Source organism: Ahaetulla prasina, chromosome 2 (assembly GCF_028640845.1).
Source record: "Ahaetulla prasina isolate Xishuangbanna chromosome 2, ASM2864084v1, whole genome shotgun sequence".
NCBI classification, from domain to species: Eukaryota; Metazoa; Chordata; class Lepidosauria; order Squamata; family Colubridae; genus Ahaetulla; species Ahaetulla prasina.
The window spans coordinates 276,104,195-276,120,413 of NC_080540.1; the positions used below are offsets into that span (position 1 = coordinate 276,104,195).

General features: G+C 40.4%; 1 protein-coding gene across 2 annotated transcripts in view; it reads left to right on the forward strand.

Annotated features, from left to right (window-relative positions):
* DEPDC1B (DEP domain containing 1B) overlaps window positions 1–16,219 on the forward strand; it is a 37,774-nt gene that overhangs the window by 7,632 nt on the left and 13,923 nt on the right. For both annotated transcript variants that reach the window (XM_058169743.1, XM_058169744.1), the window contains exons 3-7: window positions 3,547–3,679; window positions 4,126–4,253; window positions 7,436–7,566; window positions 8,631–8,678; window positions 10,574–10,714. In XM_058169743.1, the coding sequence (XP_058025726.1) occupies window positions 3,547–3,679; window positions 4,126–4,253; window positions 7,436–7,566; window positions 8,631–8,678; window positions 10,574–10,714 (581 nt within the window). The remainder of the gene's footprint in view (window positions 1–3,546; window positions 3,680–4,125; window positions 4,254–7,435; window positions 7,567–8,630; window positions 8,679–10,573; window positions 10,715–16,219) is intronic.

Here is a 16,219-nt window from a genome sequence, read left to right on the forward strand (position 1 = left end):
TTGTATATTTACAAAGTCAACTTATTGCCCCCCCAACAATCTGGGTCCTCATTTTACCTACCTTATAAAGGATGGCAGGCTGAGTCAACCTTGGACCTGGTGGAACTAGAACCTGCAGTAATTGCAGGCAGCTGTGTTTTAATAACAGGCTTCTTACAGCCTGAGCCACACCTTGGCCCTTGTAACCTTCCCCTGGAGTTGGGAGTTGGGAGGGAATGGGGATTTTAGGCTTGCTGTCAAACATCAGCCATAATACTAATGATTGTTTTGAACAATATGCAGGTTGTATTACATGAATGGCTATTTTATATGTGAAATTATGACTGAAATCTATATAGGTCCACACTGTCAGGAAGTTTGTCCTTAGTTTTAGGCTGCTTCTCTCTTTGTTGAGTTTCCATCCATTGCTTCTTGTTTTGCCTCCTGGTGCTTTGGAAAATACTTTCCCCCCACCTTCTTTCTAGCAGCCCCTTAAAAGACTGTTGCCTATCACACTCTTGGGCAAAGCATGTGAGCCATTTCCTCCTTTCAGTGGTCCATCTATAGCAGAGGTCTCCAACCTTGGCCACTTTAAGACAGCAAAGCTGGCTGAGGAATTCTGGGAGTTGAAGTCCATAAGTCTTAAAGTGGCCAAGTTTGGAGACCCCTGGTCTATAGTATGTAGATAATAAAGTTGAAAAAAGGTGAACAACATTTTTGCAGAACTATAGATACGTTGAGGCTGGGTGTGACAAGGAATGGCTTGGAGGGGAGGGGCCAGGTAAGGTACCCCTTGACATGAGAGACCTTGAGTTGGCCACGCCTACCCAGTCATATGACCATCAAGCCACACCCACTGTCACATGACCATCAAGCCACACCCACAAAATAAGCCATGCCCACAGAACCGGTAGTAAAAAAATTTAGAACCCACCCCTGGTAAGGAGCATTTGTCAGCAAAAATAAATTAGAGTAAAACAGTCTTCCAGACAAATATATGACTTCAGCTGTGTCTTAAGTGAACACGATCACCTACAACCATATTGTCCCTATGACTGTCCTATTGACATGATCCCTGGAGCCTAGATTCCAGTGTACTTCCTTTCAGAAACTGAACTCTTGCAACTCTGCAAAATTTCATTACAAAAAAAAAACCTCAAGATGGTTAATTTATCTTTACATCTATGTCTGCTTTTACAGTATTCTATTTGTCAAGAAAATATCAGGACAGGTTCTGCAATGATTTTTTGGTCCTCAGCCAGATCATAATCCAAAATCAGTACTCTGCCTTGATCTCAGAATTTCCGGGGCATATGTGGAAGGCCAGAGGTTTTACAGAACTCCGCCTCGGAGGGAGTGGTATGGGAAGGCAACTAATGAAAAGCTGCCCTTTCCCCCTGATAAGGGTGTTTCGAATATATTGTGATCTCATTTGGTTTGTGCAATACTGCCACAATATTTTAGCACTTGATGAATGACATTTTTCAGGATTTCACAAACCAATCTGTCATAATCTATTTAGATGATACCTTGATTTATTCATGCTCCCTTCAGCATCACAAATGCCACGTGAAAGATGCTTTGCAGTGCCTCAGATAACAAAACTCCTGAAAAATGCAACTTTGAAGTCAATGCTATTAATACGATAGACATTACATCTCTACAACAAAAGGTCCAGAAGGACCCAGCCAAAGTACAAATTCTCAAAGTGGGTCGAACCTATGCAGAAGCTAATAGCTTTCACAAACTATTAATACATTTTCATTCCAAATTTTGCAAAACTCACAGCTTCTTCAGCCAACCTGTGCTGGAAATATACCCAATTCAGATAAAATATCTTATTCAGTAAGGTTTAAAACAAATAAAAAGAATTTCTCACTCTGTCTATCTACCAACATACTTACTGTACTCAACCATCTGTAGACGAAACTGACATTTTGACATCGCAGCATGAGCTACTTTGCTACATGCTACAAGAAGGCTAAAAACAGAAGGTTAAATCCATCAGAACAGTTCTGTGCTATCTGGAACAAGGAACTCTTGACTATTAAGGCAGACTTTGAAACTTGGGGGCAGTTGCTGAAAAAAGTTCAATACCCAGAGCAACCACTATAACCAAGGGAAAGAGGATGAGGTTGAATACTTGTCCTTTTTGTAAAGGCTAGGCTTAACTCATCCTCCCCCAAGACATAAATATTTTACAGCACTATACATTAATAGGGGAAGTTCAGTCCCCCTCCCAAATCCGTTGAGAGACAAACTGACCAACCTACACTCAGTCCATAGTCATCCATGCCAGTGTTCCAGGTATGCAATCGGCCGTTCCAGCTAATTAGTTTAGCCACACCCTACCTTTTTCAAGAGCACGTCATGTTTATAACTAGATCAGCACACTGATGGAAGAATATCTTCTCTATCATTTGTTCCTTTCTCAAGTCAGACACCAGATATCATAGTTCAGAGTTCAAAAGTTTATTCAGTACACAAGACAAGAGCGCTAAATGAGGTTGGGCTGCATGCCAGGGATGCAACACCTTTTTATAATTGGGTACAAATGTGCATGTCTGCTTTTAAAGATCTCTGATTCTAACTTTTCTAATATAGTTTAGCTCAGTTTCCTACTTTCTAACCGATGTGACTTATCTCTGTTGCTATTATAGTGATGGTTCCTTCTTGTTTATCCCTCATCTGTCCATGTGATACTCTTGCTTCACTAAATGGTGGATTGGCTTTCCCTTTTAAAATGGTATTAGTTCAGCTTTCTAATAACTACTTTCTAACAACACCATACCCTCTGGCTCAAAAGGAATAGCCAACCCAGAGGGATATGGATGACTAGGAGAACAGGAGACAAAAAAGCAGGAAGTGACATTCAGACAAGTGCATCAACCACAGACAATAAAAAGGCTCATAATTGTTGTAACCACAAGCCAAGGTAAAAAGCCCGTTTTGGCTTGATTCCTACCTGGATTTTGAGTTGGATGTTTAATAATACCATTGCTTAAAAGCAGAGCTTGAAACATAGCCTGGACCTCAGCAGCAACTTTGTTCTGCATCAGAACAAATGAAAGGAGCTAAGGGACTGAGGAAACGCCTAATGACCAACAAAGGCAAGAACACTTGTAGGGAGCCAAGGATTGTATGCCACTTCAAAAACATTTAACTACTATGGGAACTGAGCCCCAAAGACTTGTTTACCTGACTAAGTTAACTTGGCAAGACTAGGAGGGTGAAGTTAACCCATTGTTATTGCTGGGGAACATGTGTAAGAAGTAAAACATTGTATAACGTTTCCATCTAAGCCAGGGATGTCAAATTCAAGACAGAATAAAACTTTGTTGTGATTTCTTTCTCAAAGCAAAAAGATGTTTTTATCTCGATCATGTTATAAATTGATATAATTATTTGTGTATCTAGTTTTGGAGGCGTTGTGTAATTGTGTAATTTTGTCTCCAAAGTTCCTTCAGCTTAAAGAAAGGTTGTATTGTAGTATCAATGGGGCTAGATTCTCAGAGGAGAATGGTAGTGTTCCTATAAAGGTTTTAATAGACACTTTTTAAATTTTAGGTTTCCTCCTTTCTCACCATTAAAACCATACCCTAAACGATCTCCTTACCGAAAAGAAATTGTGAAATTTCCAAACTGGGACTTTGAAAAAATTACTTTCCAAGAGCACATCCCAGTGAAACCTATCACATTGGTAAGTTATCTTCCTATACATTAATGTGTAATGCATTGAGATATACAAACACATGAGATTATATCAAGATTATCATCTTTTCTGCCTTCAAAGATATCAAGAAAAATTAAAATTGGTGGAAGTCTTTGGAGATTCTCAGTCATCCAGGTCCTGGTTGTCCCAAAGCTGCTTTTTCAAGAGGCAACTGGACTTTGTTTTTTCCTTGAAGACCTTTCGCTTCTTATCTAAGAAGCTTCTTCAGGTCTGACAGGATAGTGAGGAATGGAATTAAAGTTAGGGTTAAAATTGGTGGATTTGTAGAACTTGTTTCATTAATTTGAATTGGACTTAGTTGTGACTCTTTCCATAGATTTGGTCAAATATATTGCTGGCAAAGCAATGTTGCCAAGAAAGGGCAAAATTATAGATTAACAATAATTAGGGTTTTTCTCCTCGCACTGCTACAGAATTCTGAAATGTGGTTCAAACGTCACAGCATAGCAATTGGAGAAGTACCAGCATGCAAACTCATCCATCGTCGACAATTAAAAGAGGCAAATGTAGAAGACATATGGAAGTCCAGGACTTTATCATAGTAAGCGTGTTGCCTGAGTTGTTCTTTTATAAAATAAATGTGGTGGAATGTACTCCAGGAGGGAGGGAGTGTATTTCAGTGGAATAAGGGATAAAATTTTAGATAGTTTGGGTTGGGAGGAACAGGGTCAAGACATGAAGTTCTCAGAGTATAATTATAATGAGGCAAAATAGTTCGCTTTAATTAAGCAATATTTCTGTCTATAGGTGAAGAACAGTAAGGCAAAGTGTTTAGAAGAATTTCTGCATGTCTTTCTTGGGCTTGACATCAATCTGTCTCTTATTCCTTTGGCATATACTCTGTCCCTCCTGAAAATCTGGACTGCTTTCCACCACACACTAAGCTGCTGCAATTAATATTTGTAGTTGCTCCCAAAATTAAAAATAAAATACTTAAAAACCCTGATAGCCATTCAAAAAAGCCAAAGGCATCAATGAGCAAATCTGTAAACTATTTTCTGTCTCTACAGAGTTTCTTTATTGTTGCCAAGCAGATGATCTATAATGCCAGACTTGATTATGCAACTGTGATTATTTTATTTATTTATGTGCCTTCTCTTAACGTGGTTCGAGGCAACTCTGGATGACTTATAATGTAATAAAACATACAGATATAAAAACAATTGTAAATATAAAAACAGATTAAAATTATAAAAGGTTATAATAAACCAAAAAAAACAAAGAAACCCATGGGTTTGGAGCAGAATGGTGGTGCCTTCTCCATTACTGCACCAGCCACCTCCATGCATCAGCTACTCCTTCAGGGTTCCATGCCAACTAGCACAACCAAATTTTAAGGCTTTTCCTGAAGGCCAGAAGAGAGGTAGTAGATATCACCTGCTGTGTCAAGATGTCCCAAAGGGCATGGCGGCATGGCAGAAAAGGCTCTTCGAGACCCTACCAGCAACAATTCCTTGGCTGATGAGGTCCACAGTATGTCCCTTCTGCCAGCATGAGTGGGGCAGGTCAATTCCATTGAAGAAAGAAGGCTCCTGAGATAGCCTGGAACCCTGGTCTAGAGGGCTTTAAAGATAAGTGAGTAACACCTTGGATTGGGCCTGGAAGTGGGTCTGCAGCCAGTGCAGTTTGTGTAACAATGGTGTTACACTGCCTCCCATCTAGAACAAAAGATGATAAACCCCCAGATCCTAAAGCTCCACCTATCCACAGCCATTCCGTCTTACCAGGGCTCAGTTGAAGGCAGCCACAGTTATCACTTAGATCACCAGGGATGGAGATGTGAAGCTGTGTCATCAGCATATCGATGATAACTCATCCCAGGGTGTTGGATGATCTCACCCAGCAGTTTCATGTAGATGATTTATTAAAGGTTGCTTCTAGTCCATCCACAACATACACTGCTGGAAACTGACTACCTTTCCTTTAGTGAGACATTTTGTCAATTAAGCAATTAAGCAAAGACCTAATCTGGAATGTAGAGTGAACATTTTCCTATCCTTTGGGTGTTTTGTTCTGTAAGTCAGGGGTCCCCTACCTGTGGGCTGCAGCCTACTACTGGGCCGTGGCCTATTGGCTACATGAGTGGCTTGCCGGTGTTGGTGCATGTATGCACGTGCACACATCCCACTCGTCACCATCCCATTTGCATTGGGCTTGCACTCGAGGCCCTATTCGCACATGTGCATGCACACATAAAGGCTCCTTCCCCTCCCCCCATCCCTGGGCCATCAACCAGAAAAGTTGGGGAACTTTGCTGTAAGTCATATGTGCCAAAGTGTATCGCCAGAAGCTGAATGGGTTTGTTATAGGTAGAATAGTATAATCACAATTGAGTGGTTTCACAAGTTTGCGCAGTGGGTAATAGGATCATTAAGCAAGTCATCATATGACTGGGCCCAATATTGCAAACATTTTTACCACAGTAGTTAAATGAATCATGTTAAGTGAATCCAGCTTCCCCAATTGACCTTGCTTGTCAGAGCTATTTGGGAAGGTCGCAATTCATGAGCACATAACTGCAAGAAACTGCAGTCATCGTAAATGTGAGCCAGTTGCTAAATGCTCAAATTGCATGGGTTATAAGTCACTTTTTCTGAGGCCAGCATAACTTTAAACTCTTGTTAAACAAATGGTCATAAGTTGAGGACTACATGTATGAAACACTGAAGAGAAGGTGGTGTAATTCCCTAATCCAGTGTTGGCGAACCTTTTCGGCACTGAGGGCTGAAACGGGAATGTGCGACTGCGCGTGCCGGAAACGGGAAGAGTAGCTGCCCAGTGCTCATGCGCGCCGGGAAGATGAACTTCCAGTTTCTGGCACGTGCATGCGCACTGGCCAGCTGGTCTTTGCATGCACATGCCAGAAACCAGAAGACCAGCTGGCCGGTGTGCATGCATGCGCCAGAAACTGGAAGATCATCTTCCTGGTGCGCACTGGCGCACCAGGCGATTACTCTTCTGGTTTCTGGCGCTCCCATGTGCGTGAAGACCAGTTGGCCGGCACACCGGAACCTGGAAGAGCAACAGGTGACGGCTTGCGTGCCCTGAGAATGAATATGAATGAATGAATGAATATTTTAATTTGTATACCGCCCTTCTCCCGAAGGACTCAAGGCGGTGAACAGGCAGATAAAATACAGATACACACAATAGTTAAAAACATCCCTTAAAAAACTAATTTAAATTTGCCCAAATGTTAAAATAACATACTCCCCCATAAAATTACAAAACTTTAAAAACCCATCAAATTCAATTAAAATTTAAAGATAAAAATCAAGCTAGTCCAGCCATACGAAATAAATAAGTTTTAAGTTCACAGCGAAAGGTCCTAAGGTCAAGTAGTTGTCGAAGTCCGAGGGGAAGTTCGTTCCACAGGGTCGGAGCCCCCACAGAGAAGGCTGTGCATGCCATTGGTTCGCCATCACTTCCCTAGTCTTTTGTTTTTATTATAGTTTATAAAGTATTTTATATTAAAGTAGCACTATCATGTATGTAATTTGGTTTGCATCTGAAAGATGCAAATAATTTTTGTTTTAAAACAGCCTATTGTTTTACTAATGAGGCTTTGAAGATGGCTTTATTACGCACATAAACACATAGCCTATTCATTCATATATATGTACATAATCCAGTGACAATGTCAGCTATTTAGCTGTAAATCATTTTCCAGATAACTGCTGGTAGCTAATTTATGTAAATCTGTTTACTTTATGTCTTCTATAGCTTGCAAAAAACTTTAGGTTTGGATTCTCTGAATGATATTTTGGACACTAAACTTGTAAATCCAAAGGATATCATTCAGAATGTGTACAGTGTAAACAAACAAGGGACTGTCATTTTAGAAGATAAATCAAGTAAGTGGAACTTGTTTAATATGTTATAGTTTTGTTGGAATATATTCAGGAAACAAATATATCTTGATCACTAACCTGCTCATTCAGTGGCAATAAAATTCTTGGACACATCTGTCTAAAGAAATAAAAGAATTGGTGATAATTTGATTCCCCATAAAAATCTAGGAAGCTCTGATAATTCCAATTACTCTTTGCTGTCTTTCCTTGTACATGCCCTCCCCCAGCTTATTCCAGGACTGAGCACAGCACACCTATGTGGGAATGAGGGACAATGTTTTATAGTCATTCCATTTCTATCTCTGAGGTAGATTTCCTCCAAATGGAAACTATTATGGGTTGTCCCCCAAAGCTCCAGATCGTCCATGATGCTGTTCGGGTGTGTGGGCAGAACCTCCGGCCGGTTTTACTACTAGTTCGCAAGAACCGGACCGAACCGGGAGCAACCCACCACTGGTTCAGGAGACTTGGAACCAGGTGTTCTCAAGAAATATCTTTCCACAATTTCTTTTGAGGACAGTATGGCTTCCATGATAGCGCAACTACAGTTAAAATTGGCTGGATAATAAATTAAAACTGAATCCATTAAGTGTTGTATGAGTTAACTTTCTGCAAATACGTTTCACTGCATGTACACTGTTGAAGTGATAAGCAGCATCCTTAGCGAAACTGAGTGTATTTATTTGGGTTGTGCTTTAAAAAAAATGCTTTTTATTACATAGAGATCATCTCTGTGCACCAAGATACAGAATACTTACTATCTTATTCTGTTAAAAGTTATTGCTTTCCATTGCAATCTTATTATTGGTACTGTTTTTGTACTCTAAAATTGTTTTCCTCAATGCCTACATGAAGTCATGCTTAGCTGATCAATGAGCAGCAGCCTATAAAGACTTATATAATTCACTTGATAGATAAGAACTAAAGGGAAGAAATATTAATCCTTCTATGGGGAGAAAGATAAAATTGTTAAATAAAGAAATGCCTGCAGTTGTAATTTAAAACCCAATTTCTTTTGTCTAATAATTGCTAACATATTAAACCATTTTTAAAATTGTTCAATGCAGAAGAGGTTCCTCACTGGGTTTTATCAGCAATGAAATGCTTAGCGAACTGTGAGTATTTTTAAAAAAATTCTGTATGTTGTTTTGGAATGTACGCTTTCCCATTGATTTCAGTAAAGCAGAAACCTCTCATTCTTTTCTTTTTTAATAAACCCATTTTGATTAAATGAATCTGTTTTCCATCGTAGAGTTTTTCTAATAACAATGTGATATTTTCTGCAACAGAGATGGGAGGAAATCAATTTGCCACATAGCATGTCTCATTCTCATCACCCATTGCCCCAAAGCTGCAGTTTATTTGAGTGGAATATTTTCTGAGGAATGGTCTGATGATGGGATTAATACAGGTAGTCCTCGATTTACAGCAGTTCATTTAATGATGGTTCAAAGTTACAACGGCACTGAAAAAAAGGAACTTAGGATGATTTTTCACATTTACAACCGTTGCACCATCCCCATGGTCACCTGCTCAAAATCAAACACTTGGCAACTGACTCATATTTATGGAGGTTACAGTGTCCTGGGGTCATGTGATACTCTTTTGCAACCATCTGACAAGCAAAGTCAATGGGGAAGCCATATTCCTCTAACAACTGGGTTACAACCTTTCAACTGCAGTGATTCACCCAACCGCTGTGGCAAAAAAAGTTAACAAATTTCTCATTTAGCAGCAGAAATCTTGGGCTCAATTGTCGAGGACTACCTGTCTGTCTCTGACACTCAGACACTAGGCCAGTCCTCTACAAATTTTCATGTGTCCTTTAACATTACTGAGGAAATCAGGCTGAACTTTCTAAAAGTTGCTAATACAGGTGAAGAAGAAATTTCCTTCTATTATCATTCATTAATAATAATGCCAAAAGGCTAAATTTAGTTTGGTTTCTTCAGATTGAAAGTATCAGGTGGATTGCATACTATTTTTAAATTGGTATTGCTCCCTTCCTATAAGTCAAATTAGAGTATGCTTAAGTACTCAGAGGAAAGATGATCCTTTCACTCCATGTTTTACTTAACAACACACATAGTGGCAATATGGATTTGGTAATAAAGAGAATGCAATTTTTAAAAGTTTTTTGGAATAGCCATATTACACAGTGGATATACGAGAAGAAAAAATTACTGAAGGAGGTATCTTTGTAAGTTGCTTTATGCTATAGTTTCAGGTAGTATGAGTATATTGTTCTTAGTTGTACTCATTCTCTACTATTAAAAAGCCCTTTCAAATGTTCATCATGGTTATTCTTTGTGTTAAAAGATAATCCGTTTTAAATCAGGGATTATCTATCTGGAGAAGCCAGGAGATGAGGATTAAGTTGAAGTGCTTTCTAACAAATAATTCCCTGGGTTTATTCTGAAGTGGTTTGGCTGAGAGAAATCTGTACTGTAAACATTTAAATGTCCAATTTGTTTATGAAGTTCAAAACTACCTGGAAATTACGGAAGTTTATGAATAGACATGTCATGATTGCACGACAAGTTTTGAGAAGGACACTAACTTAAGTCCTTGTTAACAGTTTAATCACTATTTTCATTCATATACCTATGTGACAGCATAGTGTTGTTGTTCTCAGAACATCATTTCCACTGAGATACAATTGGCCGCATGTTGCTTTTCTGAAAGGCTCTAAAAATGTGGTTTTTCTCAGTGGGCCTGACAACCACAAATGGGGATGGAATCAATCATGTGGCTGATTTGATTGTGTTATTGCTGCCATGGAGGTGGGTGGGTTTTAGTTAATGAGTTTTTATTTGGATTTTTAAAATTTTGTAAGCCACTCAGAGTCAGCTATGTGTGAGCTGGGCAGCTATACTTTAATAAATAAAAATAAATAAAATCTTCATTATGACCACACTTGTAAAATTAGTGCCATTTCTGCCATCTGCGTAATCCAACCAGGAAATCTTTTTTTCCCCATTCTACTTTCCCCCTTTTCCATTCTTTTTAGGGCCCAGATTTCCAGATCTGAAACAACCCACCTACTCAGGTTTTGAAAGAGATGTCTTTAGAACCATAGCAGATTATTATGCACACATGAAGGAGCCTCTTCTCACTTTCCAGTTCTTTGATGTTTTTGTCAGTGTGCTGGGTAAGTTATACTATGAAAAACGTATCTGGCAGGCTGAGTTTACAGTGCTTGTGCAGCAAAACTTTAGTGCTGTTCTTCAGCATCTTTCCTAATGAAAATGACTCCTTCTAGAACTTGATATTTTGAGAATAATTGTTGTTAAATGGATGGACATCTAACAGGACACCTAAACATTCCTTTTTTTTTTATTTGAACCTTCAGGATCCCCAATTCAGACATTACAATCCTTGTTTAGGAAGGCAAGCTTCCTAAAGGAAGACTTCAGCAATGCAAATAATCTTGAGGCGGTTTATTCAGAGATTTCTCTGGAGTGCTGTTAGAGGGAAAAACAAACCTACTTTGAGCAGATTGGGGATAAGACCCATAATAGGGATTACTTCATGGCAGTAAGGCAAAAAAATGTCAATATTTCCCCACCCATATTGTGTCTACTGTTTAGGGCAATTGGTCGCTTTTGGGTAGGGAGAGCCCCTCCAAACAATAATCCTCTGTGAGGATTATTCAGCTGATGGAAAAAGTCTTTCAGTTTCTTCCTGCCTTGGACTCGGCAGAGCAGGCTGAGGTGGCTGATGTATGGTCTGGTGATATGATCTAGAATGAGATTGGGTTGAGGACACCTGAGGAAGTAGTCAGGGCTCTCTGTGCTATGAACTTGGCCATCTGTTTACTGGATTTGAGTCACTGGTGGGTTTCAATTTTTTTTACTACCGGTTCTGTGGGTGTGGCTTGGTGGCTATGGCTTGGTGGCCGTGGCAGGGAAAGGATACTGTAAAATCTCCATTCTCACCCCACTCCAGGGGAATGACACTGCCAAATCCCCATTCCCTCCCCAATCCAGGGGAAGGATACTGCAAAATCCCCATTTCCTTCCGATCAGCTGGGACTTGCAAGGCAGAGAATAGATGGGGGCGGGGCCAGTCAGAATTTTTACTATCAGTTCTTCGAAAATGTTCTGTTTCCCTTCCCCCAATACTCCCAGCAAAGAGTCCGTCAGAGGCCTTCCTTTTTTTTCCTTTTATTTACATAGATACATGTCCTGGCCACGTCTACCCACGGGCCTGCCAAGTTTCTGGAGATAACGAGGAAATTATAGATAAGGCCAGAATTACTCACGAATATATTCTTCCCTCCATGAATTAGCTTGCGCCAAATTCATTGTTTTGTCCGAGACAAAAAACCAGGAAGTCCCGCCTCCTATTTATAGTCTCTGCAGATGTCACTGCATGACAATTATGACTTGGCTTTGTCCCAACTCTTCCGCTGCTGCGCACGCCGATCAAGCCTTCGTAACCTTGCGTCCCTCCAAAACTGTTCTTGGGGCGTTGCCAAATCAGAAGAAAGCCCGGGAGAATCAGGCCCCGCCGGCCCCTCCCTCTGAGTGGGTGCCAGGGAGGGAGAGGGCTCAAGAGAAGCAGGGCTTGCCAGGTCTTCTCCCTCATTTTCTGAATCATCCGAGTCCAGGAGTCTGGGTCCAGGAACCTGGGTCACAACAGAAATATTCAAAATTTCCGCTACCAGTTCTCCAGAATTGGTCAGAACCTGCTGAAACCCACCTCTGATTTGAGTCCTCCTTCGGTCGTGAAAGCAATTAGGAAAATGACCTGCAGTTAGATTCATGCTATAATATCAGCCTATTTCATGAGGGAGTGGTGCCCATAGCTCTGAAACAGTCATGGAGCATTCCCTCCCCGACAACATGACTTTGGCTTCCATATGTTTGGGAAAAATCATTGAAAAGGTAGTCGATTTTGTAGCTGATGAGGACGCCGGAGGAAATGCATTATCTAGATGTCAGGTTTCATGCTGGGATTTAGCACTGACACAGCTTTGGTTGGGCTGGTAGGTGATCTGTAGTGGAGCTGGGATAGTGGCAGTGCATCCATCATGCTAATTGGTGGTTTTCAATGCCATCAGTCATGGTATCCTTCTGAGTTGCCTTCACTTCCTGGGTTAGGGATTGGGCCTCCATTTTATGATGGTTCTCTTCCTTTCTCCGAGACAGTTATGGTCAGTGTTTCAGGGTAGAAAGAGCAAGCCTTTCCTTTGTTGGTACCACAGAGTTATCTTCTCTTTCCCCTTCTTTTCAACATCTGCATGAACCTGCTAAGTGAGGTTATCCACAAGCTTGGGGTTCAATATTGTCAGTACCCTGATCATTCTATATATATTTTTCGAGTCCAGGCTGACCAAGTGTTGAGGTTTCAATGCCTGTAACCTGTGCAGATTTGGATGGGAAGGAACTGTGTCCAACTCAATCCTACCAAGACTGAGTGACTGGATTTCAAACTGATCAAATCTGGGAATATTAATATTTGACCTTAGATGGAATGGCAGTTCCCTGTTAAAAGATGGTGTGCAATTTGGGGGTTGTCTCCCATAATATCTACCCAGCCAATGGGATCTGGCAAAATTAGCACACTCTGGGTTTCTTCAATTAAACAATGCCATCTACTGGGACCTCAGAAGCACATCTTCGCCTAAGCCTATCCTGAGGGTGATTGAAACACTCCCCCCCCCCGTTTTTTTTTGTACCATTCCACTTTTGTTAATTTTGTCGTAATTGTTGCGGCTGCTCTTTTTTGTTTTCTTGCTTTTAAATATTTTTAGTATTTGTAAACTGCCCAGAGTCTTTGAAATTGCATGGCAGAATTTCAGAATAATTACTTCAAAACAATTATCTTCATGCCAGAGACAGTTCAGCAATACCATAAAACATAACACCTCAAACATCTTCTTTGACTGTTCTGATTAACCCTATAATTAGTATATTTACGACCTATGGTTTTTCACGAATTTTGTTGATCTTACTGAATAATTTCATCACCAATGCCAGGGTGATACTCTTTTAAGAATTAGTATCACTTCTTTCTTTTGTAGACAAAAAAGGTTCTTTTATTTATTTATTTATTTATTTATTTATTTATTTATTTAATCATATTTATATACCGCCCTATCTCCCGAAGGACTCGGGGCGGTTAACAGGCACTTAAAAAACATATAAATACATAAATACAACATAAAAACAATTAAAAAACTTATTCTAAAAGCCCGATAGTTAAAATTATGATTAAAAATATAAAACTAAAACCCAATTTAAAACCCATAAATTTAAAATCTAACTCAGTCCCGCGCAAATAAATAAGTGTGTTTTAAGCTCGCGGCGGAAGGTCCGAAGGTCCGGAAGCTGACGAAGTCCTGGGGGCAGTTCGTTCCAGAGGGTGGGAGCCCCCACAGAGAAGGCCCTTCCCCTGGGCGCCGCCAGACGACATTGCCTCGCTGACGGCACCCTGAGGAGTCCCTCTCTATGAGAGCGCATGGGTCGGTGAGAGGTATTCGGTCGCAGTAGACGGTCCCGTAAGTAACCCGGCCCTATGCCATGGAGCGCTTTAAAGGTGGTCACCAAAACCTTGAAGCGCACCCGGAAGGCCACAGGTAGCCAGTGCAGTCTGCGCAGGATAGGTGTCATGCGGGAGCCACGAGGGGCTCCCTCTATCACCCGCGCAGCCGCATTCTGGACTAACTGCAGCCTCCGGATGCCCTTCAAGGGGAGCCCCATGTAGAGAGCATTGCAGTAATCCAGGCGAGACGTCACGAGTGCGTGAGTGACCGTGCATAGGGCATCCCGGTCCAGAAAGGGGCGCAACTGGTGCACCAGGCGAACCTGGTAGAACGCTCTCCTGGAGACGGCCGTCAGATGATCTTCTAGAGACAGCCGTTCATCCAGGAGGACGCCTAAGTTGCGCACCCTCTCCATCGGGGCCAGTGACTCGCCACCGACGGTCAGCCGCGGACTTAGCGACTGTACCGGGATGCCGGCATCCACAGCCACTCTGTCTTGGAGGGATTGAGCTTGAGCCTGTTTCTCCCCATCCAGTATTTCCCACTGAACCACATTTTATTTGCTTGGGTGGTTAGCAATTTTATACAAGTAAGAAAGGGAGCAAGAAATCATAAACCAAAGAAAATAAAGGCATGACATGAGGAAAAAAAAACCTAGCAAAAACTACTTTATACCAGAAATGTTCACTATTCTTCTCTCAATTTTCTGTTCTACCATATCCATATCCCATTTCATACATTGCTTTTATTCTTTCAAACGTCATCTCTTTTCATTTGAGGACTTCAACAAAATGGCTGTTACCTGATTGTCACAATTCCCCATTCTACATTTCCATAAAATTTTGTCTGAAATTTAACACTGAAAGAGTCACGTGAGAAATGTTGGAAACTGTTAATAAATATATTTCAACAATGAGTGGATAATTATCAGTCTTGAAAACATCATCACTATTTTCAAATATAAGTTATGTAGATGATAATTAAATACCAGACAATTTCAGAATGACAGACGAACCAGTTTTGTTACCCTCCTTGTTTCTGTTCCAGTTGTAGAACTGTTAGCCATTCTAACTTATGCCTAAAAATGAACAGTTATCTTTGGATCTTGTTCCATGTAGAGCTTGCTTTTCTATTTTGCCATGTGCTAAATTGATCTCCCATCAGCTTCGTACCAGATTCATGAGCCAAGCCTTGGCCTAACTTGGATTTGACTCTCTTTCTCCTCACAAGGCATGCTGTTTCTACTAGTAAGTTTGTTACTAGTTAAAAGTTTATAAACCTTTGAATTTTTTAATATTTCCACATAAATATGATCTAAAACTTCATCTATGCTCCACACAAGTCCTAAAATTCAATAAAGAGAATCCAATTCAATATTTGAGTCAAAAACATACTTATTCAATGATTTATTGAAGTAAGTGATCCGAAGTTACATACTTCTGTGTGGCAAGTATATGAACCTTTGCTTTCAGTCAGTGACATTACCCCGTTGGGCAAAAATAACTTGCAACTAAACATTTCTAATAGTTGATCAGTCCTGCTAGGAGGAATTTTAGCCCATTCCTTCATTCTGACAGCTTCAACTCAGGAATGTTGATAGTCTTGCTTCTATGAAATGCACTCTAGAAAAAAAACTTTCTTCTGCTTTAACCATTTTTTTGATCATATGATCTATGTATTTTGGGCCATTGTCTTGCTCATTATCCATTTTCTTTTGATATTCAGTTGATGGGGAAATACCCTCATATTTTCTTGCAATTTTTGCTGGTAAAATTCAGAATACATAGTTCCATCTATGTTGGCAAGTTATCCTGGTCCAGAGGCAGCAGAGCTGGCACAAACCTGATACTGCCATCACTAAATTTCACAGACATCTTATGCTAGAATCCAAAAACTTTGCTTTTTGCCAAACAATGCTTTTCTTTTAGGCCAAAAAGTTCTAGTTTGGTCTCATTCGTCTACAAAACCTTCCACTAGCTTATCCATGTTGTATTTCCCAAACTATAGGCAGGCAGCAATGTTCTTTTTGAAGAGTTGTGGCTTTCCTTCTAGCAAGCCTGCCATGTGTACCATTGCTGTTCACTGGTCTTCTAATGGGAGTCTCATAAACAATGACATTTGCCACTGCAAGAGAAGCCTTTAGTTTTTAGACATTACATTGACCTT